General features: G+C 60.8%; 1 protein-coding gene across 1 annotated transcript in view; it reads right to left on the bottom strand.

Moving 5' to 3' along the window:
- Window positions 1-24589, bottom strand: part of LOC117646327 (histone-lysine N-methyltransferase set1-like) — a gene marked incomplete at its 3' end in the record, with an annotated part of 31542 nt that extends 6953 nt beyond the window's left edge. The window contains 3 exon segments of the mRNA XM_034387204.1: window positions 16989-17024; window positions 22935-23511; window positions 24572-24589. Of these exon segments, the coding sequence (XP_034243095.1) occupies window positions 16989-17024; window positions 22935-23511; window positions 24572-24589 (631 nt within the window).
- Window positions 24590-25804: the final 1215 nt, after the last annotated feature.

Raw genomic sequence — 25804 nt, 5'->3', positions numbered from 1 at the left:
GGGTGCGCGTTTCCTACATTTTATCACTTTTACGCGATTTTCGATTCCGCTTTTTTCGACTTTCCCACAGGCGACCCCGCGAGGCCGGCGGACCTGTTCCCGTGTGTGTTCCACCTTTTTTTTTAAGGGCGAGATTTTCGCTTCACGAGCCTTATTATTATTTGGCGATGTCAAGATACGACCCCCGTCCATTTTCCCTTAAAAAACGAGGCAAACTGTAACCGTCTCCGCCAAGACCGTTGCGAGGACTCGCCCCCCACTCCGCCGCGGACCTAAGGGGGTGCGTCGCGGAGTCTTGCCGTTGGAGGGCGCCACGTCAACCAAATAAAACCGTTGGCCGAAATATCCGACGTTAGAGGAGAAGGCACAAGCGAGAACTTGCGAGAAAAAACGGCAGCAGAAGAAGTAGATAACAAGAGGAAGCTTTTGTCTCGTTCACCCAAGACGCTCTTCGCGTAACGGCTCGCATGAAGAACTTAGCGCGGAGACGGTGTCGCAGACACAGGTCGCAGACAGCTACACACAGATGCATTCACGCACACTCATGCAGCGTGGGACGGAGCGGTCATGAAACATGACGTACACACACACACACACACACACGCGCGCGCGCGCGCGCGTTGCCGGCCCGACCGAAAAGCAAAGCGGCAGCGAATGCATACAACGCGAAACACGATAAACAAAGGCGAAAAAAATAATGAGCGATGCGGGAATGCGCATATTCAGAGAGAGAGAGAGAGAGAGAGAGAGAGAGAGAGAGAGAGAGAGAGAGAGAGAGAGAGAGAGGGCTTGGCTGCGATTGGAGAGTGATGCATATACATAAAGGGGATCAAGATGGCCTCCGCAGCCAATCACAGCGCGCTGCAACGCTGCAACCCGTTGGCGAGGCGCGGCAGCCAGCGGCAGCCGAGGCGGCCCATTTGACCGCCTTCGACACTTCAACAGTCGTCGCCACAGGACAGGAAGAGAAAGAGAGGGGGAGAAAGGGGGAGAGGTCTAACAGCGCATCCATCTCTCTCCATCCTCAAAAACCAACGCCGCGGCCCGATCGCCGTCATAACCACCGGTCATTATCATATGACCACCATCATCAAAATGCCGGTCGAAATTTAATGAGCAGCGACCCAGCAGCAAGAAGAATGAATGAATGAATGAATGAATGGATGAATGCACGGGCAGACGGAGAGGAAGCGCCGCGCGATGTCGCATTATGCGGGCGAAAACATTTTGTTTCCGCAAATAACGAGCGAGGATTTAAGACGCTGCATATTCATGCCTCTATCTGTTTACACTCTCCTAAATCATACGTCTAATTAGAAGAGACGATCGACGCGATCCACCCAAGTTGGGTTTGGTTAGGTTTGGTTTCTTTAGGTTTGGTTATGTTTGGTTGCGTTGGTTAGGTTGTTTGGTTAGGTTCGGTTTGGTTAGGTTCGGGATGGAGGGTTTTGAGCGCGACGAGATGCTGGTCCGTAGGTTGCCCGAAGGCGAAGGCTGGGACAAGTCCTTCGAAACAATCGGGAACCGTTAAAAGGCCGAAGAATCGGAAAGAAGCGCTCCATAGCGCACGCCGCGGGGGCCGAACGAAGAGGCGAAGAACAGACAGAGGAGACAGAAGCGGCTCCGCGGCGACACAGAGACCGTCGAAAAGGAAAGGCAGGCCGCGGCTTGCAAGTCGCTGGGAGCAAATTGGGTGGAAAGGCGAGCGGCAGGCAGCACCCACGCAGCCCGACGGCCAGGCAGGCAAAAGCCAGGCCACGCCAGGCAAAGCCGAACCAGTTGGGGCCCTCTCGCGACGCCACGGATCGGCACGATTGGGGGGCGGGAGTAATCATCGGTACCAATACCAAATAACCATACGTGTTGCAGTGGCCTCCATTACTTTAGGCCGCATATGTGTGTGTGTGTGTGTGTGTGAGTGTGTGTGTGTGTGTGTGTGTGGAGTTATACCTCTGTGTGACCGAGATTATCTCGTCCAGATGGAGGGCATTAGCCGCTAACGAGGCCTCAATCCTCCACCCCCGCCTATAAACGAAAAGCAACTCTCTCTCTCTCTCTCTCTTTCTCTCTCTCTCTCTCTCTCTCTCGCACACACACGGACATATATGCAAATGAGTCTGGCGCGGCGGTGGCGCCTCGCGCGCACGAAGCTCACGATGAAAAGCGTTCAGAAACCCATAAAAAAGGAGCCTCACGCAAAGTACGACGCTCTCAGACCGTCTGAATGCGCCCGCGCTCGTGTGTCTGTGTGTGTGTGTGTGTGTGTGTTGTGTGTGTGTGTGTGTGTGTGTGTGTGTGTGTGTGTGTGTGGCGCGCGTTTCGGAACATACCCAACGCGCTGCCAGCTCAGCGCCGCCAAAAGCGAACTGCTCCTCGGCTACTCACCTGCGGATGCAGAAAAGAAACAAAGCGTTAGTCAAATGGGCCAACAACAACTGCTGCAGCGACGCAGAGGGCGCTACTACTGCCCCGCCGCGGCGCTCCTCGAGAGGTCCACTCAAAGAGTTAGTTGACAACAAGTCGTGCGGGGCGCGCGGGGCGCGGAGGGCGCGGTGGGAGCAGACACATGTTGGGGGCCAATGAGGGGCGCAATTCGATTTACGGGTCCGGTGGGCAAGACGGACGCGAGGCGACGCGACGGAGGGGAGGGGGAAGTTCGGAAACGAGAGGACGCACACATAGTCGAGCGCGCCACGCCACGCCGCGCCACGCCCCGTTCCGTGACTTCATTTCGCCACAATGGAGACACCCCCTTCCGTGGGACGGGTCCGGCGCGGCGCCCGGCGCCCCCAGCACGAGGGGCCTGCGCAGTGCCTCGGTCGCCCTCCCGTCTCCCTCGCACTGAGGGGCGTGTCGCGGGGGCGCGACAGAGACGGAGCGGCCAAGTTTGGAATCGCTCGACAGGCAGCCCCGGCCGGGCCGGGCCGGCGGCCACAAAGAGACCTGGTAATAGCACACAATTGCCATCCTGCGAGGCTGCGGCCCTGCGGCCCTGTGGCTGCGAGGGAGTGCAGGGCCTGCCTATCCGCCAGGCGGGCCGGACCGGACCCGACACCCCTTTCCTTCCTCTCTTCCCTCGCCTTCAATTGGCCGGCGCCGTTTTTCTGAGTGTTTGCCGAGCGTGGCCGCGCCGTGGCGGCCGTGGCGGCCGTGGCTACGCGGAACAAGGGCCGAAGGGAACGGCGGGGCGGCGACTTGTTCACGTGCGCGTCGCTGAATTCATTCAGCGAAAAGCCCTCCGGAGTGGGGAGTGCCGGCGGCGGCACGCGGCGAAGATCAGCGTCGCAGAAAATTATCGGGCAGGCCAGGGAGGGAGGGGAGGGGGACCGGGAAGGAAGGGGAAGGGGAGCGCACTCCGTTCAATAAGTTGTACCTGCACACCCAACCGGAGAACAATTAAATGTTTTACATTCATTCCGGGTACCCGGCGGTACCCGGCGGTACCCGGCGGTACCCGCAGTGCAGCGCGGGGTTGGCGAGGCGAGATTTGCGTCTTGAAACCAACAAAGAACCATTAAAAGGTCCCATCGGGATGAGGAGTTTTCCGAGAAGCATAATTCGGACTTTACTGCTTAGCGCGCCTTAAGGCCTCGACGGGCTGGGCCGCCGAAATGCCTATAAACATAATGACACACCAAGCAAACTATGCACATCGCGCTCCCTGGAAGACTGCAAGGCTGCAGCGCGTTGCCTGCACCGGCCCAATCTCCATCCGGTCCAACCTTCTCCAAAGTCTCATCTCCCCTGCGACGCCTTCCCTGAAGCGCCCTGTAAACACCCCCTTCAGTGAAACCACTGCCTGGAAGGGGCCTGCAAGGGGCCCGCAAGGTGCGTGTTTAGGACCCAAGTTAGGGCTCTCGCGTTTCTGCAGGGGATAGGGGAAAAATGGCCACGGGTCGCGATCATTCCCGATGCACAGCCCCTCCCACAGCAGTCGTCTCTCTCACACTCACGCGAGAGAGGCAGAAACCACTCTCAGTCCGAGCCGCGGAGGCGAGGCGCCATCAAACAAATGCCACAGACTTGTCCAGTCCAACGGGTCCACCCGCACCATCATTATTGGGAATAGGCACTGATTGTCATCATCGGCCCCACATTTTGGCCACCTTATGGGACTAGCGAATCGATACGCCGGAGAGTGAGTCAGAGCGAGGGGCCCAGGCCCGGGCCCGGGTCTGGCCAGGGGGCGGGGCCCGGCGGGCCAGCGGGCCGCCCGCGCATCAAACCTGTTCCATACACTAATTAGAACAGGCAGCCGGTCGCCTAGTACGGCAGCTGGGCCGCAGCGCCGGCCAGCGGCCAGAGCAAACGAAAAAAGGGAAAAAAAAAGGAGGACGGAAGTTTTATTTTGACTACGTGAGAGCACTTGCTTTCGTTTCCAATCTTGGGTGGGTTATTTTTTCCGTTACATTTTCCGGACTCGCAGAACTCGCAGCCTCAGCGACAGCCAGGTCACTGAAAAACCAAACGTGGTCCAGACCGCACCACTGGTGTGGTCAGATGGGTGCCATTTTGACCACATCAGTTGGTGTGGTCTAGACCACGTTTGGCCACGTTTGGTGCGGTCTAGACCGCGTTTGGCCACGTTTGGTGCGGTCTAGACCGCGTTTGGCCACGTTTGGTGTGGTCTAGACCACACCAAACGCACCAAACGTGGTCTAGACCGCACCAAACGTAGCCAAACGTGGTCTAGACCACACCAACTGATGTGGTCAAATGTGGTCAGATGTGGCATCCATTTGACCACACCAGTTGGTGCGGTCTAGACCACGTTTGGTTTTTCAGCGGTCCGCCAAACGAGGTTACCGACTGGCGAGGCGGCAAGGCCGAAGGTGTTACTACTACACGGCCACCGGCGGGAAAATGAACATCAAAAAATACTAATAATCATTTTAAAAAAGGAACGTGAAAGCAATTACATTCGGCGTGGGAACGTTATCGATTAGCTTCGATAAATATCGAATGACTCACATCTCGCATCTCTCGGGATGAAATTAGTTTGTTTTACAGTATGCATGCAGGCCGGTTGATCGGTCAAGAGGATGCGAGCGAGCGAGAGAGGAGAGAGAGAGAGAGAGAGAGAGAGAGAGAGAGAGAGAGAGAGAGAGAGAGAGAGGCGAGGCGATTTTTATCGTAGTGGCCCGACGACATGCTACGACCACAACGTGGCAGCTAAACCACATTTCTAGCCAATCCAAAGCAAAAAAAATTTGGTTTTAAAAATACAGTTATTAAAGTTTCGTTAATTATTCACGTCTAGCCCACGGTTTTCGGGCAGTGTGGCTCGCACAACGATGCATTGCGCAAGTACTGGCGCGGCACACAGTCACATACGCCCGCCCGCCCCCTTCTCCATCACAGTCAAATCATTTTTGGTGATTATTGCTTTTAGAGAGCTCCGGCCGCGGGGGCCGCGAGGGCCGCGGACGGACGAATACGAGGCCCCGAGTGGACGGCCGGTATTTGAACGTACGGAAGCGAGTATAATTACCGCGGCAGAGAGGCCCAGCCATGGGCCAGCCATGGGCCCAGCCGTGGGCCCAGCAAACCTCGGACGTGAGCAAGGCGCACCTTCCCCCTTCCCCTCGCCCTCCACCGCGGGCGGATCACTTCGCCGTGCTCCGGCCTGCCTCCAGCCTGCCTCCGGCCTGCCTCCAGGCATCGACTCCAGACAATTCTCACAAACAGGGAAGTTTTCCCAGAGAGAGAGAGAGAGGAGAGAGAGAGAGAGAGAGAGAGAGAGAGAGAGAGAGAGAGAGAGAGAGAGAGAGAGGAGAGAACCCAAGCGTGATGTGCCGACCAATATTCAGCGTGATTTCGCACCCATTTCCCTCACCCCTCATTTGCGTACGTGGGTGGTAACGCTGACGCTAAAGGTCTTGAGACTGGTTCTAATTAGCCGCGGCATAGGAACACCGAGGGGGTGGAAGAAACAAACGCTTTATGGCAGTGATGAAACACACACACACACACACACACACCACACACGCCGCCCACGCGCGTGGCAACGGTGGGACGGCCTTGCGCGCCTCGCGCGGCAGGCAGAAGACAGTGGTGGTGTACATAATGGGTGCACCTCCCACAGATAAGAGGCAAAAAGGCAGTGCATTACTTGTTTTGACAACCTTTTTCATGAGAAATTTCAACCAGTGACACGCACACACACACACACCACACACACACACACCTGCACACACCACACACACACACACACAGAGGGGAGTATTTACTACTCCGACTCACAACTAACAACACACTAACACGGACTGGTTCGCGCACGCAAATGCGGCTGGGAACGGATGCAAAACGAGGTCTCCGAGAGCACCGCCAGCACAAAGACACTAACGAACCACACACACACACACACACACACACACACACACAGAGAACGGACTAGTCCATAGTCAAATTCGGGGAGCCTAATATAGGCTGCCACATCCGCCGGCCGGGATCACGCACGGCTCTATTTGGCCGGGACATCATCTGCTCGTACTAATATGCAAACACACCTTGACCCCGGCTGGCCGACCGGGCCAACCGGGCCGTGGCCAGCCGCGCCAGAGCTCCAAAAAAAGTTGTGAAAAATGGCGCGAAAAAGCGTCAAAAGCGCCAATGAGAAAGAAGAAAGCTATGACGCACTCGACTAGGAAGCCAGTCGTTTTGATTCGGACGGCACGATAGCAGAGTTAAACGGCCGCCCGGCTAAAAGGATTCTCGTTTTCCAATTTAAAAGTGCGTAACATACTCGTTACTCATGTTTATAAGCGCGCGTAATGAATCCACACTTGTGCATAAACTGTGCCAAGATAGAAGACAGAGTCCGCTCGCGGTACAGTCGGTGCCAGGGCACGCCAGGGCAGGCCAGGGCAGGCCAGGGCAGGCGAGGCACAGTGGGCCAGAAGACCGGTGGAGCGGCCAAAATTCTAGACGCGTTTTGAGCTCCAGAGTCGCTTAACAGGCCTCGAACCGGACGTGTGACCCCACCAATGGATTCCTCGTTTGGAGAGCAATCCATTGGTGGGGTCACACGTTCGGTTCGAGTCATGTTTAGCGACTCTGGAGCTCAAAACGCGTCTAGAGTTTTGGCCGCCTCCACCGGTCTTCTGGCCCACTGTGCGAGGGCAGGGCAGGCCAGGGCACGCCAGGGAGGCGTCAGGGCAGAGCGGCGGAGCGGCGGCGGCTTGACCACAGCAGAGCGATCGCCAGCCATTCCCACACCGTTCTCCATAACTCGCACCCCATCGCCCCGCCCCGCCCCGCCCCGCCCCTTCTCGCCACTCGGAAAAGTCGATTTTTAAAACGTTCCGTCATCAATAACGGAAAACATTCCGGGAGTGCGGTCGGGCCTCTCCGCGGCGCCTAGTCCAAAAACCACACTGTCGGTGGCGCGGTGGCCGCGGGGCACCAGGGCGGCACCAGGGCGCCGCCGATCGCGCGTAGAAAATAAATTGATCTCTCTTCGGTCAGCGGCATTACCGCAAAGTGCACGAATCGACGGCTACCGTGCGGGCTACAGAAATACCCGGGTACTTGTCTTCCCAGGGCCAACACACACACACACACACACACACACACACACACACACACACACACACACACGTGTGGTCAGCACACACGTGAGGCGGGCCTCGACAGAACTACTCGGGGAAGACGCGCAACCCGCAGCCGCAAAGCATTACAAGTGGGTCACTCCAACTACCTGTTTCCCCTCCAATTAGTTTCACACAGATTATTGGGCAGAAAGTGGCGGATTTTTCGGAGTATCATACACTACGTGCCCGCGCGCCCACAGCCCGCTTCGAGAGTATCCATCTCGCGGCGCGGCGGAGAAACAGCCGTTTCGAGAGTATCGAACTCTGGGTGAGGCGATACCGTTTGGGTTGGCCATGCTGGTCGTCGTGCCATCGCTCTTCACACGGCTGGCAAGGCTGGCGTCGTGGCGTCGCTGGCAAGGCTCCGGCCGGCAGGGCGCCTGAATACTAATGCTGATGACCGCGTCCAGCAGTACAGCACCGCATGCAGCAGTGCTGCCAACGACGACCACATACGCCGTAATCACTCGGGCCGCCACTGCCGCCACCCACACCACACCAAAATAACTAGCTTGCGGTACCAGGGGGGCCAACCGTACGGGCTTCAGCTCGCTTCACCTCGGCCATAGTGCCCTGCAGTGGCCCTGCAGCGCGACAGGTGGTAGCTGCTGGCGCCACACTGCTCCCCGCGCACGCGTGCGTGCGTGCAGTGGGTGCGTGCGCCAGGCCGCCACTGCCGCATGCATAGCAGGAGTCTCTAAGCGCGATGTGGAACAAATCCGTGTCCCATACGGGCCAAAGAAAAAATAAAAACGGGCCCAAATCAACAAAACATGAAAAACTTTGTGCGACACTCTTATTTGTCCTCGACATGCACGAAGCTCATCGCGAGCGCTAATGATGGCCAGTCTGATTCGCTTGCTCATCGGACACACACACACACACACACACACACACACACACACACACACACACACACACACACACACACACACGCCGCTCGCGTGTCAAACGTATCAAAATAAATCACAATGTCACGGCTGCCTCGATGCCGTGCCTGGCAATGCGCCTCCAGCCTCTCCAGCCTCGCCATAGCCGGCCGCTCTCCCAGCCTCGGCCCTCGGCCGTTGCCACCGTTTGCCGGCAGCGCAGGCGGCGCGAGCTTCGAACGTTGTTGGCGCCGAAGGAAGCCCGCAGACCACCGCCAAATCCTCCTCGGCCGGGCGGCCAGCCAGGCAGCCGGCCAGGCACCCAGCTAGCCTGGCGGGCTCATAAAAGTTATCACCTCAAATTTGTTGGGCGGGCACGGCGGGCGCGGCGGCCATCTGCATACATTTGACGCTCTCCCCCGCGCCCGGTGCGCCGCCCGGAAGCTCCCTGGCTGGCCGTGCCGTGCCGTGTCGTGCCGCGCCGTGCCGTGCCACGCCGTGCCGTGCCACGCCGCGCCGTGCCACGCCGCGCCGTGCCACGCCGTTAATCCTTTTTACGCGTCTTTCGCGAGATTCACCGATGGTGCGTCTGCCGACGCGCAGCGCCACACAAAGTAGAGGAGCCGCATCTGCATACCCTACTGGCGCGGCACCGCGTCGATCGAGCGCCACCTTTCGGCGCGCGGGCCCACCGATTTATCACTTCAGTTTTCCTCGCGTTTCGGATTAATTCCGTTTTCATTCCGCTGCGTTTTATCTGCTCGTTATGACGGCCAAATTAGCATGGATGTTGTCAAGAGCAGCCCATTTCCAGCGTTAAGAGCGCAACAGTAAAAAAAAAGGAGGGAAAAGGGGCGGGCGAGTCATGTGAAGCTTCCTCCTTCGCAGCTGCAGCACCAGTCCGTCGGATTGCTATTAAAAGGCGAATAAAACAATAATGGCTGCACACGCTTTTCGTTAGCGGGAAAAAATAAAGAGAATAGTGCGCCTCCCTCTCGTGCCCCGGAGGAGGGGCTGCTACAGGGCTAATAAGGCCCACTTTTACGGTGTAGCGTCGGTAGGCGCCACGAGCATAGAGCGCTCAAACCTCGCGGCCCAAGTCGCGGCCTGTCCTTGCACCGCGGCACGGCACGGCGTGGCACGGCGCGGTGCGGCGCGGCACGTTGCGGCGCGGTGCGGCACGGCACGGCGTCACGGAACGGAGGCGGAAATACCAGCAGATCGGTCTTGAAAGACGCTGACTGGCGCGAACGCCTCGGGCCGCGCTGTGCAGTATTCGCCGAATAAGTCGTCCTTGGGCTGCTGCTGCTGCCACTCCGTCCCGACCTCCAGATCGGCCACTTCGCCACTTCACCGTACTCGGCAGCAGACAAAAGCCGTTCAAGGCGACAGGGGCGGCGGCCAACGGCCTAGGGGCCTCTATGTCCACCAGGCCGGCTAATTCAAGCAAAATCAGCTGCCGCGCTCCGCCTTTCACGAAAAGAGGAATACCGTATTTTTTTGGCTTTTGTTTTTAAGACACAAACACACACAGTCCGTTGCGTTTCCCGCGCCACACTTCCTGCCCAATTTGGATGTCGCGCAGCCCCGAAAAAACAACAAAAACAAAAGTAAAGAGTTGAAGACCGCGGCACGCGAACCCTGTGCAATGTGTCAAGCTCTCTCTCTCTCTCTCTCTCTCTCTCTCTCTCTCTCTCTCTCTCTCTCTCTCTCTCTCTCTCTCTCTCTCTCTCACACACAGCGAGGAGAAGCGCCCTTCTTGGCACGGTACTCGCTCACGTACGCCCGTGCATAGCAGTAGTCGACGCAGAGACACACTTTCATAGAAACAGAAAAGGAATGGAAGGAGAGGGAGAGAAAAAAAAAGTGTAGAGGGTCGACCTTGCTTTCCTTCCGCAGTCATTATTCCTGCATGCATCTCTCTTTCTCTCTCCCGCCGCCCCCAACACCGTCCCTCCCCGTCTCCCTCAGTCACAAGTGATTGCTTGATTACTCACAATCAACGCGTACAGGTTGATTGACCTAATGACAGTGCAAATTTGAATACGCCCTGGCTGAGATTCAAATTGGATCTTCACACACACCGAGTGAGAGAGAGGGAGAGTGGGTGAATGCGAGATGCGTTCTCCAGATAGAGCTAATAAGAAACATAATTCAGGAGGACAAAAGCAGAGGGCGATAAAGGCGACGGATTAAGAATAGGGAATAATTAATAACGAGAGGCGACGTGAGGAAGGAGAGAGAGAGAGAGAGAGAGAGAGAGAGAGAGAGAGAGAGAGAGAGAGAGAGAGAGAGAGAGAGAGAGAGAGAGAGAGACGGCGTGATAAAGCAATACGAAACAAAAATGGACGAACATCCTTTCAAAAGACACCTCTCCCTCCCCGGGTCCTAGGGTCCTAAATGAAAAGAGACGAGTAAAAAGAGAGAAGGAATCATTACGGCCCCGCGGGACAATACCGGCCGGAGAATAACTCCGCAGCATTCGACATACAAAATATGCAAATCATCGCCGATATGAGCTACACCGCCAACAGGCGATCCGATCTGACGAGCGGCCCAACAACAACAACCGCCTCCAGTGCGCATTGTTGTTGTTGTTTGGGTAGAGCAAGCAGATTCAATGACGAGTCAAGTGCGAAGTACGACATTAAAGCCAGGCGAGCCTCCAGCGAGGCCACGCCGCGGCCGCCTGGAGGCCCTGGAGGCGCCTGGAGCCAGACGGGCCGCGGCTCCTGGAGCTTGGGCCGCTCGGCGCGGCTCGGCGCGGCCCGGCGCGACACCGCCATGGTAATGACATTTCAGATGCGGTGGAGACGCGTGAAGGGCGGATGGATTATGGTGCCAACCGAACCGAAGGTAAGTAATGCGATCCTCACGCCGTCGCGCCACGCCGAGACACTGACGCACCGAGTGGGCCCAAGGCATTGTAATTAGCTATGCAGCACCGCGCATGGAGAAGTGCTTGGTAATACCGCCCGAATGGAGGGACAGTGAAACACCGGGAGGCTGGTGGCGGCTACCGCCCTCTAAGCACTGGAGCCCCAATTTCAAACTCCGGGACTGTTGGCCGCACTGCAAACAGGCACCTTCTTGATCCTCAAGGATGGCATGACCCCCGCCTTCGCGGAGGCATACTCCACCACACGCACCGCAGCAGCAAGGGCCTCGCCGTTTTTTCAATATCGCAATTACGTCGCACCTCCCTGGCCGGGAAAACAAAACAACATCACGTGGCGGTGTACGACACGATGACATGCGATGCAAAATTACGACCATGACGACCGTACGGCTCCGCTTTCTATCACTAACACACATCATTTTTGGCTGAGGGGCCGCCACACAGTGTGCCACACACGGCAGAGAGAGACGGGCGGCGCGGCGAACGAGGGAGAGGGACAGAGAGGGGCGAGAGAGGGGGAAGGGACCGGCAGCATGCGGCGAACGAATGCATAATTAGTGATAATGACATTTAAAAAAAACATCTCTGGCCGAAAAATAAGAGAAGCACAACTTGGTGCTGCCGGCGCGGCGGTGAGGCGGGACTCGGGCGGCACGGCCTAACAGCTCGACGACAACCTAACCTCACAAAAAAGGCGGCTGTGCACGACGCATGTAGAGTGCTACTGTATTGTCTCCCAGTCATTAGCGCGCCATCGCGTTCGTCACGGAAGGGCCTGGAGGGGCCTGGAGGGCGGAGCGCTCGGCGGATTTATCACCGAGTTTATTGGCGACGGAAAATGAGAAATCCTCCGGTGGGGTGCAGAGCACCACACACTGAGAGATCTTGTTTCAAATCAGGAACGAAAACTTCGGTCTGCGGGATCAAAATGTGTTTCATCCGTCCAACCTTAACACAGGTATACTAAAGTTTCGGTTCTAGGAATCAAAACTTTTAACTCTGAAACGAAATTTTTTGATGCGTAGAACCGAAACTTTAGCACCTGTGTTAAGGTTGGACGGATGAAACACATTTTGATCCCGCAGACCAAAGTTTTCGTTCTTGATGTGAAACAAATCTCTCAGTGCATAGCGCGCGCAGCACAGCCACGCGAGCCGAAACAGGGGAGGCCGCCGGTCGTCGTCTTCCCAACCCGTTGGCGGCACGCGGTCCACAGTGGGCCAGAAGACCGGTGGAGGCGGCCAAAACTCTAGACGCGTTTTGAGCTCCAGAGTCGCTAAATGGGACTGGAACCGAACGGTTGACCCCACCAACGGATTGCTCTCCGAACGAGGAATCCATTGGTGGGGTCACACGTTCGGTTCCAGTCCCATTTAGCGACTCTGGAGCTCAAAACGCGTCTAGAGTTTTGGCCGCCTCCACTGGTCTTCTGGCCCACTGTGCGGTCTTTTCTGTCTCCCTCGCACCCCCGTGCGGCTGCGGCACGCCTCGGGCACGCCCCGCGAGTGCGAGAGAGACAGACTGGCCGGAAGCGCGCAGCCAAAGCCAAATGCACGGCCACGCGACGAATTGACGACGGTGACAAAACCCTAAACACTTTTCGGTCCTCTTTTTACGCGCTGCTGCGGGAGAGGGGAGGCAGGCAGAGGGGCCGCCGTGGCCAGGCTGGCCGTGGGCTGGCCGTCCAGGTGACGACGCGTGTCGGCCACCAAAGGCATTCCTTCAGCCAACCATCATTCGAGCCGTTCATTCAAATTCATCCATAAAAAGTTCTCATCATTCACTGCAAAATTTATTCAGTGGCTGAAATTTTTATGCATTCATTCGAAAAATTCGTTCGATTCGTCCCCTCGCCATGCAGAGCACTGCGTCCCTCCACATCATCATGGCACTTTTTTCCCTCCTTCTGGCCGGTCTGCGCGGCAGGCCCGAGATTAGAGGCGGCACAGAGCACGCAGGCAAATGATTCGGAACCGTCATGAGCGTAAAATTAATGTATGGACAGCAACGCCGCCGCCTTTTCTTTCTGCGGAGAGGAAGAGAGAGAGAGAGAGAGAGAGAGAGAGAGAGAGAGAGAGAGAGAGAGAGAGAGAGAGAGAGAGAGAGAGAGAGAGAGCGAGCGCATGTGTGTGTTTACGGTCGGCGTCCGTTCCGACCCGAATTAGTGTCCAAATATGGCGACGCATTTAGAGACATTGAACCGTACAGAACGCGCGAGTCGGGTTGCGGCCAGCGGCGGGGATTCGAAAGTGCGCGGAGCAGAGGAGGGGGAGGGGGGAAGACATTTAAATCCGAGTGAAATATCAATTTCGGCAGAAGCGATCTCGCAGGCAGAGCGACCGAGGGATACGTAGGCCACTGTATTACTCAACAGATGGTCTTTTTGGCCAAATCCCCCCTGTACCTGGGATGCATAAGGGTTCTCCAACCCCCCACCCCCACCAAATGCGCGCCCAAAAAAATAACACCCCCTCTGTAGTGCCCATCTTGCCGGTCCGACAATGGCTCGCATTTAATTGTGCAGAAACCGAGCGGGCCGGGCCGGGTCTGCCTCGCCCTGCCTACCTGGGCCCCTGAAAATACGTAAATAATAAAACAAAACGGCGGGGAGGAGGGTAAAAAACATTTTCCTGAGGAATATGACAAGGGGGTGGAGGTGAGCTGCAGATCAGCCATGTCAAAGTGACAGCGGAATATGCGTGCGTGTGTGTGTGTGTGTGCGCGCGCGAGACGTGCCAGAGCAGTTGTGCAGAATGCTAATAAAAAAAAGCGCTAGACTTGTGTAATTCGATAGTCTCGATTCCGATTGGGTGATTAGCGCGTCCCGATTATGACGACGTGCACGCCAGTCCAGAGCCAATGCCTCTCTAACGACCACCCCCACACTGCAAAACAAATTCTTTTTTAAAGGCCATACTATGCTTGCGCCGCCTTGGGCCCCAAAACTATCAAGGACCAAATTGAGGAAACGCGTCGCCGCGTCCCTGGAGTCCCTGGAGTCCCTGGAGTCCCTGGCGCTGCCGCGCTGCCGCGCCGCCTCGGCGACAGGTAGGCGAAGCGACGAAGGACACGTGGAGCAAATGAGGAGGAGGAGGAGGAGGTCCTGGAGGCACGGCACGGCGGTGCCGCGTTGCCACGGAAACCAAAAGGAAAGCAAATTACGTAATTATTTGGCGTCATGATGTCGCCACGAAGGCCTGCCCGCCTGCCGCCGCGCCGTCGTCGTCGTCGTCGTCCAAACCCGAACCGACGCCCCGCGCACGATTTTCGGTTTCGGCGCTTCGGCTCGGGGAACCTTTTACGGGCCTTTTGCCTACCTGTAATAATCACCTCGCAGGGTCTCAATAAGCTGCGCTACGCCCCGCCCCGCCCCGCCCCGCCCCGCCCCGCCCCGCCCCGCCCAGCTGCGCGAGAAGTGCCAGGCAGATGCTTGTTATGTTCGGCCCGCTCGGCCGCCCGGCCCGGGGTGGAGCGGGGTGGGCCCTGGCGGGGCGGAGGGTTGGCAAAAACCACCCACAAACTGCGCGCCGAGCACAACCTGACGCCCGTCTTCTAGGCGGGGCGGGGCGGGGCAGGGCCCGGAGGGAGCGGGGTTGAGTGCATGCAGGAAGTGGCCCGCCAAAAACCATTACCCCGCACAACCTGTTCCTATTATTAGGACTTTCACATAAACAAAGGGCGACATGAGTGTGCGCTCCATCCCCTCGCTCGCACACACACATTCCTATCCCCCAGATAAAGGAAGCAGACTTGCAGTTTTCGGCCAAGCCCCGCCAAGCCCCGCCAAGCCCCGCCCCCGGCGGGGCCGGCGACAGCACGGCGCCACCACCACACTGTAGAAGCAGGATAGGAAATCCCAGCAGGGCCAACAGATAAGACCGACAATTAGACCACGAGCCGTTCCGCGTGGACAGCGCGTCGAGAAAGAGAGAGAGAGAGAGAGAGAGAGAGAGAGAGAGAGAGAGAGAGAGAGAGAGAGAGAGAGAGAGAGAGAGAGAGAGAGGCCGCGGTGCGCGGTGGCACCGACATGGCTCTTCTTCTTCTCGCCCGGCGTCTTTTTAATATTTTCTCCTTCTTCTCGTTTCCCCACCGCCATGAACAGTAATCACGAGGTAGGGCGTCAAGGTCGTACTCGTTCCCTCCAATTTCTCTCTCTGTCCGTCCGTCTGCCCGTCTGTTCGTCCTTTCTCCCCTCTTCTTCTTGCCCCTTCCGCATCCGCCAGGCGTCCGCCAGGCATCCGCCGAAACGCGGTCCAGAGGTCCAGATCGAAGCGGCGCCACAGGCCGCCGGCACAGGCGGGGTGGGTGGGTGATTACGGCCGAGTCGAGGGCCGAGCGGCCGTTCAAAGGCGGACCACAGTGGGCCAGAAGACCGGTGGAGGCGGCCAAAACTAGACGCGTTTTGAGCTCCAGAGTCGCTAAACAGGCCTCGAACCGAACGTGTGACCCCACCAATGGATTGCTCTCCGAACGAGGAATCCATTGGTGGGGTCACACGTTCGGTTCGAGTCCCATTTAGCGACTCTGGAGCTCAAAACGCGTCTAGAGTTTTGGCCGCCTCCACCGGTCTTCTGGCCCACTGTGCGGACCGGCGGACCGGGAAAACGGAGCAGCAGTCCGACTCTCTCGCACCCACACGGCGCGGGCGGGGCGCCCCACGCGTGTGACAGAGACAGCTAGAGCGGCATCACGAATAAATTATCGCGGCGGCGGCCCCAGACCTGGGCCCCAGGCTGCCTCTTTGGCCGCCCCCGCGCCGCCCGCCCTTCTCTCTCGCACCGGAGCGGGACGGCCCACGAGTGCGAGAGAGACAGGCGGCCACGCCCATGACGAGGCCATGCTAATGACAGGCCGTGCAGTCACACCTCTGGCGCCGCAGAGCAGCGGAGCCGCACAGGTAGAGTACGGTCCAGCTCGTGCATGCAGGCCATCCCGGAGTGGACAGCCAGGTAAAACCACCGAACTAAACGCACTCTGGGCCTTTCGGCCGCGATTTGCGGAACACTGACTCACTGGCCGTCTCTCAGTGCGGACAGGGCGCGGTGCCGACGGCATCCGAGCACAGTGGGCCAGAAGACCGGTGGAGCGGGCCAAAACTCTAGACGCGTTTTGAGCTCCAGAGTCGCTAAATGGGACTCGAACCGAACGTGTGACCCCACCAATGGATTCCTCGTCCGGAGAGCAATCAATTGGTGGGGTCACATGTTCGGTTCGAGTCCCAGCGACTCTGGAGCTCAAAACGCGTCTAAAATTTTAGCCGCCTCCACCGGTCTTCTGGCCCACTGTGCCGAGGCCACGGCGCCAGCGCGGCCACTGCCTTCCTCGAGGCTAGGCCCTGCGGCCCTGCGGCCCTGCGCGAGGCTACCGGCCGTAGGCAAATGACGCAGGGAAATGACGCGGCGCGGACGTGCCCAGCCGCCCGGCCGGCAAACAAGGTCGTATCTCGCAGCGCTTTCATCGCGCTGTCTCTCTCGCACTCGTGGCGCGTCCCGCTCGGGTGCGAGAGAGACAGCGAGCAGCCTCCAGCCGCGGCGTCGCGGCGTCACACTCCCATTTCAATCACCAATGTCGAGACAGTCAGGTGCTGTGGAGTCCCTTCCCACACGCACGCACACGCTTCGTACTCACCGTTGGGTTTGTACAGCGGGCTCTCCGGGTCGACTTCTGCAACAAACAAAAGACAGTCAGCGTGCGCATTTACCACTCCAAGGCCCCGGGCGGCAGGGCGCGGGACGCAGCGGGACGCGGGGAAAAATAAAGTAATGAACGTAATTGTCAAATTGAAGGAGGCACAGCCAGGCACGGCGGCGTACCAACGAAATGCACGATTCATGCAGATTATTTCCCACTCAGGGGCTTTCCGGGACGAATGGCTGCTGGTCCGATATTTCCGCCACGGGCGAACAGACGGGCGCACACTGACAGACAGACAGACAGACAGACAGACAGACAGACAGACAGACAGACAGACAGACAGACAGACAGACAGACAGACAGACAGACAGACAGACAGGCACGGCGTCGTCCGACTTCTGAATCGCGTCGATATGCGTATCGTCGGCAGCGCCAACGCCTCGGAATGAATCCTTCCATCTCCGGCAGTCTCCCGACAGTCTCCCGACCACAACAACAGCACCGGCAGCAACAACAACAGTATCATCATCATTAGCCCGGGCCTAACTTGAATAGAGGCATACAGGCCGAATCGGCGTCGCTGCCTCGCCTCGCTGCCTCGGAGGCTGCGCCGCTGCGTCGTGTCTCAGACAGGCATTATTCACAGGAATTCGTGCATATAAATGATGATGGATTGAAGCACCCACCGAGAGGAAGAGAGAGAGAGAGGAGGGCGGGGGGAAGCGAGAGAGATTAAAAACATCTCGGTGGGCGACGGGAGGAAATGTGCGTGAAGGAAACGGAAAGGGGGGGGGGGATGAAAGTGCGGGGATCGGAAATCGGGCAAGTCGACGGGCGATCTGCAGTGTGGGGCCCTGGCTGCCCTGGCTGCCCTGGCTGCCCTGGCTGCATGGGGTCGAACGCCGGTCCAATGCCGCCACGCTGCCACGGCCGCTGCATAGGCATTTTAATGAGGCGAAGATGACTCACAGGTGTGCGAAGGATGACGGGCGGTACCGCGGCACCCGAAAGCCCCAAAGTACCCGCAGGACCGCAGGGCCAATGGGAAGCCTAGAGGGAACTCGGAGGCGCTCCGGGGTATTCAAATGTACCGTGAAGCCACCAGATTCTCCGAGCCCCGCCAGCCCCGCCAGCCCCGGGCACCGCGTACTACACTGCCAAGCGCCACACGCATCACACACACACACACCTTGTCTGTTGTTATTTCTCTGGAAGCACGTCCAGCGGTTTGCCTTTTCACACCTGCTTCGCCTGCGTTGCCTGCGTTGCCTGCTTGACGCGGACCTTCCGCGAAAGACAAGACCCCCGTCAGACTGGACGCTGCCCGTCAATGGTGTGTGCACTGGGCGGCCACTTGCAGTGCAGTGCCACCCACGCCCAGCCAGGCCAGGTCCGGCCAGGCCCTGCCCGAGGGCCCGCCCCGCGGCCCCCCGCCCCGGGACGGGCCCCCATACGCGGAAAGCGGATGACCTAAACTCGACAATATTCGTTCCAGGTAAGAGAGAAGGAGGTTGCGAGCACGCGTTAAGCTGGTTGCCTTGGGGCTCGCCTCTCGGCTAAGCCCATGCACCACTGTCATCGCGATGTCACACACATCGTGAGCCAGTCGTGCGGCACGCCGTGCGGCACGCCGTGCGGGAGGCGTCGGCCGAGGCCGCGCCAGGCAGTGCACTACCAGTGCAGTGCCATACGTACGGAGTGGCCGGCCAGGCTTACGGGGTGAAAGTGCCTCACACACACAGACGCACGCGCAGCGCAGTGCATGCCTCGAATCGCAGCGACGCATCCGCCCTTCCGCTCCGTGCCAATGACAAGTTCCGGCTGCACTGCGCATGCGCCCCGCCCCGCCCCGCACAGTGGGCCAGAAGACCGGTGGAGGCGGCCAAAACTCTAGACGCGTTTTGAGCTCCAGAGTCGCTAAATGGGACTCGAACCGAACGTGACCCCACCAATGGATTGCTCTCCGAACGAGGAATCCATTGGTGGGGTCACACGTTCGGTTCCAGGCCTGCTTAGCGACTCTGGAGCTCAAAACGCGTCTAGGGTTTTGGCCGCCTCCACCGGTCTTCTGGCCCACTGTGCCCCGCCCCGCCCGTCTCGGACAATCCCATGCGTCCCCGCGGGGCCGTGTGGCCGTGGCACCGCCGGCCGGGGCGATGTAAGCCAAAAACAAGGCGTGCGGACACGGCGGCCAGAGACTCGCTGTCAATCAAACCGAAATCGTCCCAGATTGCACCGCGCGGCTAGAAATACACGGGAATTCGACCAAAAAAAAAAGGCTGACCTCGGCGAGCGATCGTCTCGAAGAATGCACACTCCAGCGATGTGTGCGAACGGCGAGCGCCCAACCAGCCACCCTCACGAGGGGGAGCCACGATTCGCCAGGTAGCCGTCGTATGCATATTCGTACACGCCCAGAAAGAACGCGTCGACGGAAAACATATCCCTCGGCAACCCCGCAGCGCGCCGCTCTGCTCCAGGGCAGGCTTACGTCTTATGGTGCCAGAATTTTTATTTCACGGTGCGAGTAGGATTTCTGTGCTTCTTACGGAAGGCAGGTGAGGCTGTTTTTTTTTTTTCAGGGGACTGCTTTGCATGTGGCTTTGACTGATGATCGGTGTGGTGGGAGGCGAAGAAAAGGCGACTCCCTGACGATCTGACGATGCAATGTTGCCTTTGCGTGCAATCTATTGTCAAGGCATCCGGGGGCCCTGTCCACCTGGCTGACCTGGCCCCAGTCTGGCCCTAGGGCCTGGCCCCCCGACGCTCTGCGGACGCTGTGGGTGTGGAGAAGTCAGCAGCAGCCTCGCAGCCCGGCGACAGCGCAGGGCGTATACCAGGGCGCACTTCGCGACAAAGTAAAACAATTCCCCCCCCACACACACACACACATACGCAGCCGGGTTTTGGCACAGGCCCCATCGTCGTGCGGCGGCGGCGCGGCGGCGGCAGGCAGGTGGCGGCCCGCGCATCAAAATACAATCCACGGAAAGCGAAAAAGCGCTTCTTTCTGCATGCCAAAGCGCGGACGTGCGCTCTGGGCCTCTCGGCCTCTCGGCGGCCATTTCGCGGCGAGGCGCGGCCCGGCCCGGCGTGGCCGTTTTGGCTCCGCGACGCGCGGACCCACACCACGGACGGTGCACTGGGAATACGAAGTACTTACGGGGCACCAAGCGTCGCACACTAGAAGCAAACGCACGGCCGCGCGGCGGTGTCGGCGTGTCGTTTTCTCCCCCGGTGCCACCGTGGCCCCGTGCCCCCCCCCCCCCCCTCGAAATGCATTCCGATCAAATCGCCACGCAGGGTGGCGACGCGGAGACTCAAACGCAGGGCCAGCCCGGCCAGCCCGCACGCACCCCCACCACCCTTCCGGGAAGACGCCGGCCAGCCCGACGCCCCGCCGATATCCTGAGAGATTTCCCGTGTAGTAATTGCCAACCGAAAGAAGAGGAGGGACGGGCCGCAGTGACACGGCGACACGGCGCACAGTGGGCCAGAAGACCGGTGGAGCGGCCAAAATTCTAGACGCGTTTTGAGCTCCAGAGTCGCTAATTAGGACTGGAACTGAACGTGTGACCCCACCAATGGATTGCTCTCCGAACGAGGAATCCATTGGTGGGGTCACACGGTCGGTTTGTGTCCCATTTAGCGACTCTGGAGCTCAAAACGCGTCTAGAATTTAGGTCGCTCCACCGGTCTTCTGGCCCACTGTGCGGCGACGCGGGCAGCACGGCACGCCACTGGGAGCGTCCCCGGCCTGCCCGGACTGTCGCACTCCTATCATCAATATGGTGCCGCCAAGCAGTGCACCGCGGCGGCGGGGGCGGCGGGGCGCGTCGCAGCACCCGTAGGGCCTAGGGCCGAGCAGGGCCGCGCGCGCGAACAAGCGGCACGCCGAAAAGACGCGGGACAAGTGCGCCCCGGGGAACGCTCGCAGCGCACACCCTGCTGCCCCTTACGCCGCCGAGCGCCGCGCTAACGCCCCGACGGCAGGCCGGCAGGCAGCCAGGGGGGATGGATGTCAACCATGACAGGCAGACACGCAAACTCACTTAGCGGCCAGACAATCGCGGGCCAAGGCGGATAATCTCAGCACAACCTCGGTCTACTCGGTACAGCTTCGCGAGCTGCGCTAGCGACATAGGCGACATACCTCGGCCGGCGGAAAACAAGGGTAAAGAAACCAGAGATTCCGGCCGCTTAGCACCAGGGCAGGTTAGGTTAGGGCGTCACGTAACGCGGACGCCGCCATCGCCGCCGCGTCATCGCCGAGGTGCGGCGGGGCTGGCGGCGGACGGCCACTCATTTCTGGTGCTGTACGTCGCATCGCGGACTAATGACCAGATAAACCGGAGTGCAGTCGAAATGAGCCGCGCCCCGAGCCGGCCGCCGGCCCGTGGGCCAGCCAGGCAGCCAGCCAGGCAGCCAGCCAGGCGGCCAGACAGGCGGCCAGCCAGCGCGTCAGCGGCGAGGCCAAGACCCGCGGCCCGGATTACCCGCCGCCGCGGGCACGCCGATAATGAAACAGACGAGCTCCGCGAAGCTCCGCCGCGAGGGTGCGCGGCACGCTGGCGGCACGCGCCACGGCACAACCCTTGACTGCCGCAGACGGCCGTGTAGTACCTGCGACGTGCGGGGCATGCCTGCCGAGCCGAGCCAGGTCGCCGTCGACGACACCGCGACACCGTCGACGTCGCGAAAAGAGCGCCGGCCGCGACGTGCCGTGGACGCCCGCCAAGACGCCGCCCGGCCTGCCCGCTCGGCCTGCCTGGCCTGCCAACCTACAAATGGGAATTTCCAGCGCGAATCGCGGAGGAGTCAACGGCCACGTTGGCAAGGCTGGGCGGGCCGGCCGGGCTGGCGTCTGGCAGGGCACGGCGCGGGCGCCACCGTGCAGGCCGTCATGCAGGCCGCCATGCACGTCGCCATGCACGCCGACCAGGCTGGTAGTAATTAGTGGCGAAAGGCCACCAGTGCCGCCAGTGTCGCCGGGGCCGCGAGGACGGCGATGAGGCGCGCACGGCCCGGCATTCCAACCGACTCCCACGCCGCGCGTTTTACCCAAATTCCCGCGTCGCGAGAACCGCCTGGCCGAACGCAGTATTTCCGGGAAGTGGGCACACTTGCAAATGGTAGGCAGGTGCGCACTGCGCTGCACTGCGCTGCGGCGGGGCAGCCCGATGTCCGTCCGCCTTCCGCGTAGGCCGGACTGGGGAACCCCTTGCAGAAGCCCGATGGAGGATGAAAGTGACACGGGGTGTCCAGGAGTCCCTTCGGGGCCTTCGGGGCGCGACACCGGTGCATCCGATAGACGCTACGTAGAGATAATATTCTGGGTTGCGCCCGTTTGGCGGAAAACGACCGCCCCCGCCAACAAGGCCGAGAAATGGGAAACAAATGACGGGGAAGCGGATGCACCCTTCCGCCAGACCCTCCTCCGCGTCCGGGACCATCCGGGCGCGAGCGCGCGAGCAGGCCCTCCGGGTGGTGTCGGCGAGGGTTGCTCCTTGTGTCATATTTTTATTCGTGGCCAACGCGATTACCCTCCAAGGAGGGGCTGCCGAGGGTAGAGAAAGAGAGAGAGAGAAAGCAACCCCTCCGCGTCCGCGCCCTGCCAAGTCGCCCTCCCTGTTCTTATCATATTCCGACACCTGTTGTGGCTTTCACATGCCTCAAGCGCCAGATCCACTTCCCCGCGGCGCCGCGCGCCAAGGGGACTTGTCGACGCCCATCATCGCTTTACAGTGGCGCGGGCGGCGCTACTTTACATGCAGTGGCGGACACGTCGGCGTTGGCGCGGCTTGGCGCGGCGGGTAGAAGGAAGACAGGGGATGGGGCCGCGACAAGCCTCTAGCTTCCAATCGCACGTCATGCCGCCGACACGCGACGCCACTGGGCCTTCCCTGGGGTCAGTCCTCTTGTTTGGCAGTGTGCACTCACCGTCGGCTCGCGGTGCCATGGGCGACGACTCGACGGCCGAGGACTCGGTGTTGTTGCCGACACCCTCGTCCTCCGAGGTGCTGGCCGACGACGAGCCCGGCCGCAGGTACGACGGGCTGGTCGTGGGGCTGTGGTTGTTGTTGTTGGTGATGACGTGCTTGAGGCCATTCTTCTTGACGTGCTCGGGCACGGAAAAGTCCAGGGGTTGCTCGTCCAGGCACCTCGGCGCGGCCACCATCATGGCGTCGCGGGGCGGCAGGGGCGTCTCGGGCGCCGGCACCACGGTGGCGGGGGGCGACACGGACGCCCGGGACCAGGGCCCGGACGGCAGGTGCGGGACGACGCCCGGCGCCGGCAGCGTCGGCGACCACTGCCGCTTGGGCAGCGGCCCGGCCAGCGAACCCAGCGCGCCGGCTTTCAAAAGTTCATTGTTGTTGGCGATGTGATTGTTGTTGTTGTTGATGGACTTGGGGGAGCGGGCCAGGGCCAGCGCGGCGGCCTGCTCCACCCACTGCCGGATCGCGTCTCCCTTGACCTCCGCCAGTGTCCTGGAGTCGCCCGTCGGTCTGACGGGTACCTGGGCCACAAGCGGCACTAGCGGCTCCTGGAGAGGGCCGGGGGCGCGCGCGACTATCACATCCAGCTTGGACGTCACCGCGCGACACCGTCACACTGCACACACACACGCACTGCACTGTTGCACTGTCACTGGGTGGGTATCCAAGGGCACGGCACTGTGATGCACTGCGCTGCACTCCGCTGCACTCGTCTTGTCCAGTCGTAACGTAAGGCACATGGACGGATGCGCGCGATACGCTCCACACTCAACGCTGCTCCACAGCAGTCTGCTAGGCTGCTAAACCAAACCACCGGCCGCCTCGCGCGCCTCGCGCCAGCGCGGCCGGGCGCTCGCCGCCCCCCACTCCAGCGCCCCCACCACACCGCCTCCCCGCCTCCCTACGCCTCCCGGCCCTGCTAGCCTCGCGCCGGGCTGGGCTCGGGCCTTCGGTCCGCAAGACCGTCCGATGATGAATTCCCTGCGCCGCGCCACGCCAGCCGTAGCCAGCCGCCAGCCACGCCGTGGAGACCCTCCCGGCCCGGAGTCCGCGCCGCGCTGCCCTGGCTGCGCCGGCTAATGCATATTCCGATACGGAGCGAGAGAGAGGGAGAGAGGGAGAGAGGGAGAGAGGGAGAGAGGGAGAGAGGGGCTGAGAGGGTCCTATCTGCGGCTGCGCTGGCTGTGCCATGGCTGCGCGCGGGTGACGGAGACGGAGACCGCCAACTCGGTGCGGGGCAGGGACGCGGGGACGCGGGGCTGGGCGGGCGAGCGCGGCCGGAGGGGAGGGCGGTGGTGGGGCGGCCGCGGCGCCTCGGTGGGGGCGGAGGAGGGGCCGCGGGGGCCGCGGCCACCAATCCGAGGCCTCGGCGCGCGGCCGCTCGCTCCGCGGGCCTAAGTCGCTCGCGGGTCGCGCCGCGGCCCCACCACGCCCACGGCCTTCCCTTGCATGTCATTAGAGGCGGCAGGCCAATCCAGGCGCGGCCGCCCCGCCCCGCCCCGCCCCGCCCCGCCCGCCCCGCCACGGCACGCCCCGCCACCGCGGCATGGCGCCGGGGAGGCGCTGCGCTTCGTCGCGCACCTGTCGTCGCCGCGCCATCTTGCATGCAAATCACCTGCAAATCACGTGCTGCAGTCCGGGACATCCGCCGCTCACTCCACGACGGCGACCTCCACGGGGCTGCCATCCACCCCGAGAGTGTCCTGGCCAAGGATTTGCATAGTGCATCAGCGCGTCGCCGGCCCTGGCGCTTCGCACTCCGTGGCTACCCGTGGGGCGCGTATGACCCCGCGTGGGGTGTTGGCGGCGTGGTGGGGGTGCGCGGGGTCGGCGGGGCTGCGCGCTGCGCACAGTGTGGGCGCGGGGCCCAAGGGGAGGAGCGTAGCGCAAGCGCTCTGCCGCCCTGCCGGTGGAGGGGCACGACGGGCACGACGCCGAACCTCCCCTTCCCGCCGCGCCGCGCTTTGCCTCCGATACGGCGACGATCATGGACACCATGAGTGGCAAGAGCGGCATGCGCTTATCATAAGTGGCGAACAGAGAGAAAGTGCCGGAACGGGGCGGGCGCCGCCCCGGACCCCCGCCGCCCCGCCGCCCCGGGCGTCGTCTCCATGGCGACGAGCGCCTCCGCTATCAGCCCGTCCGTGGAACGCTTGGAACACAGGCGGCACTAAATTCTGACTGCCAAAGTGCGCCGTTTTCCCCGCCCCGTACAACCACACTCCACACAGTGTGGCGGCCGGTGGGCACTCTCCTTGGGAAGGGTTCCGCCGGACCCCGGCTGGGCTGCTTCGGTAATCCTTCGCGCCAGTTATCGAACCAATCAAAAGACGGGCGTCGGGCCCCCGAAAATAAATAAACTCGAAGCAGGCCGAAGGGGGATCGACCAGGATCGACCAGCGCGGCGACGCGGCGGCGCGGCCTAGGTGCAACATTCTCCGATCGGCACACCTTGCGATATCCACCAGCCTGGCGCCTTCCCAGGCGGGCAGGCAGGCAGGCGGGCAGGCAGGAGGCAGGCGGCTGGCCCTGGCTGGCCTGGCCCACCCCGCCGCGCCGCCGCCCGCCCTCCGTGCAGCGCGCTGTGGCGGTTGGCGAGGGGCTGCCAGAGGCCTTTCTCCGGCAGGAAGCGAACGGCACGGCAGTGCCTTGGCAGTGCCTTGGCAGTGCACGGCACAACCTGCTGCATCCCTCCTTTGCTATTCATCTCGCTCATTGTCTGCTCCCCTCTCTCTCTCTTTTACTGCTGGGCGTCCTGACGGTCCGGACGTCCCCGTCGCGAGTCGGCGGGGTGGGTGGCGGTGGGTGGCGCAC

This window comes from Thrips palmi, unplaced genomic scaffold (genome assembly GCF_012932325.1).
Source record: "Thrips palmi isolate BJ-2018 unplaced genomic scaffold, TpBJ-2018v1 HiC_scaffold_19, whole genome shotgun sequence".
NCBI classification, from domain to species: domain Eukaryota; kingdom Metazoa; phylum Arthropoda; class Insecta; order Thysanoptera; family Thripidae; genus Thrips; species Thrips palmi.
Note: the sequence above shows the minus strand (reverse complement) of the source record. Positions and strands in the feature narration are given on the sequence as shown.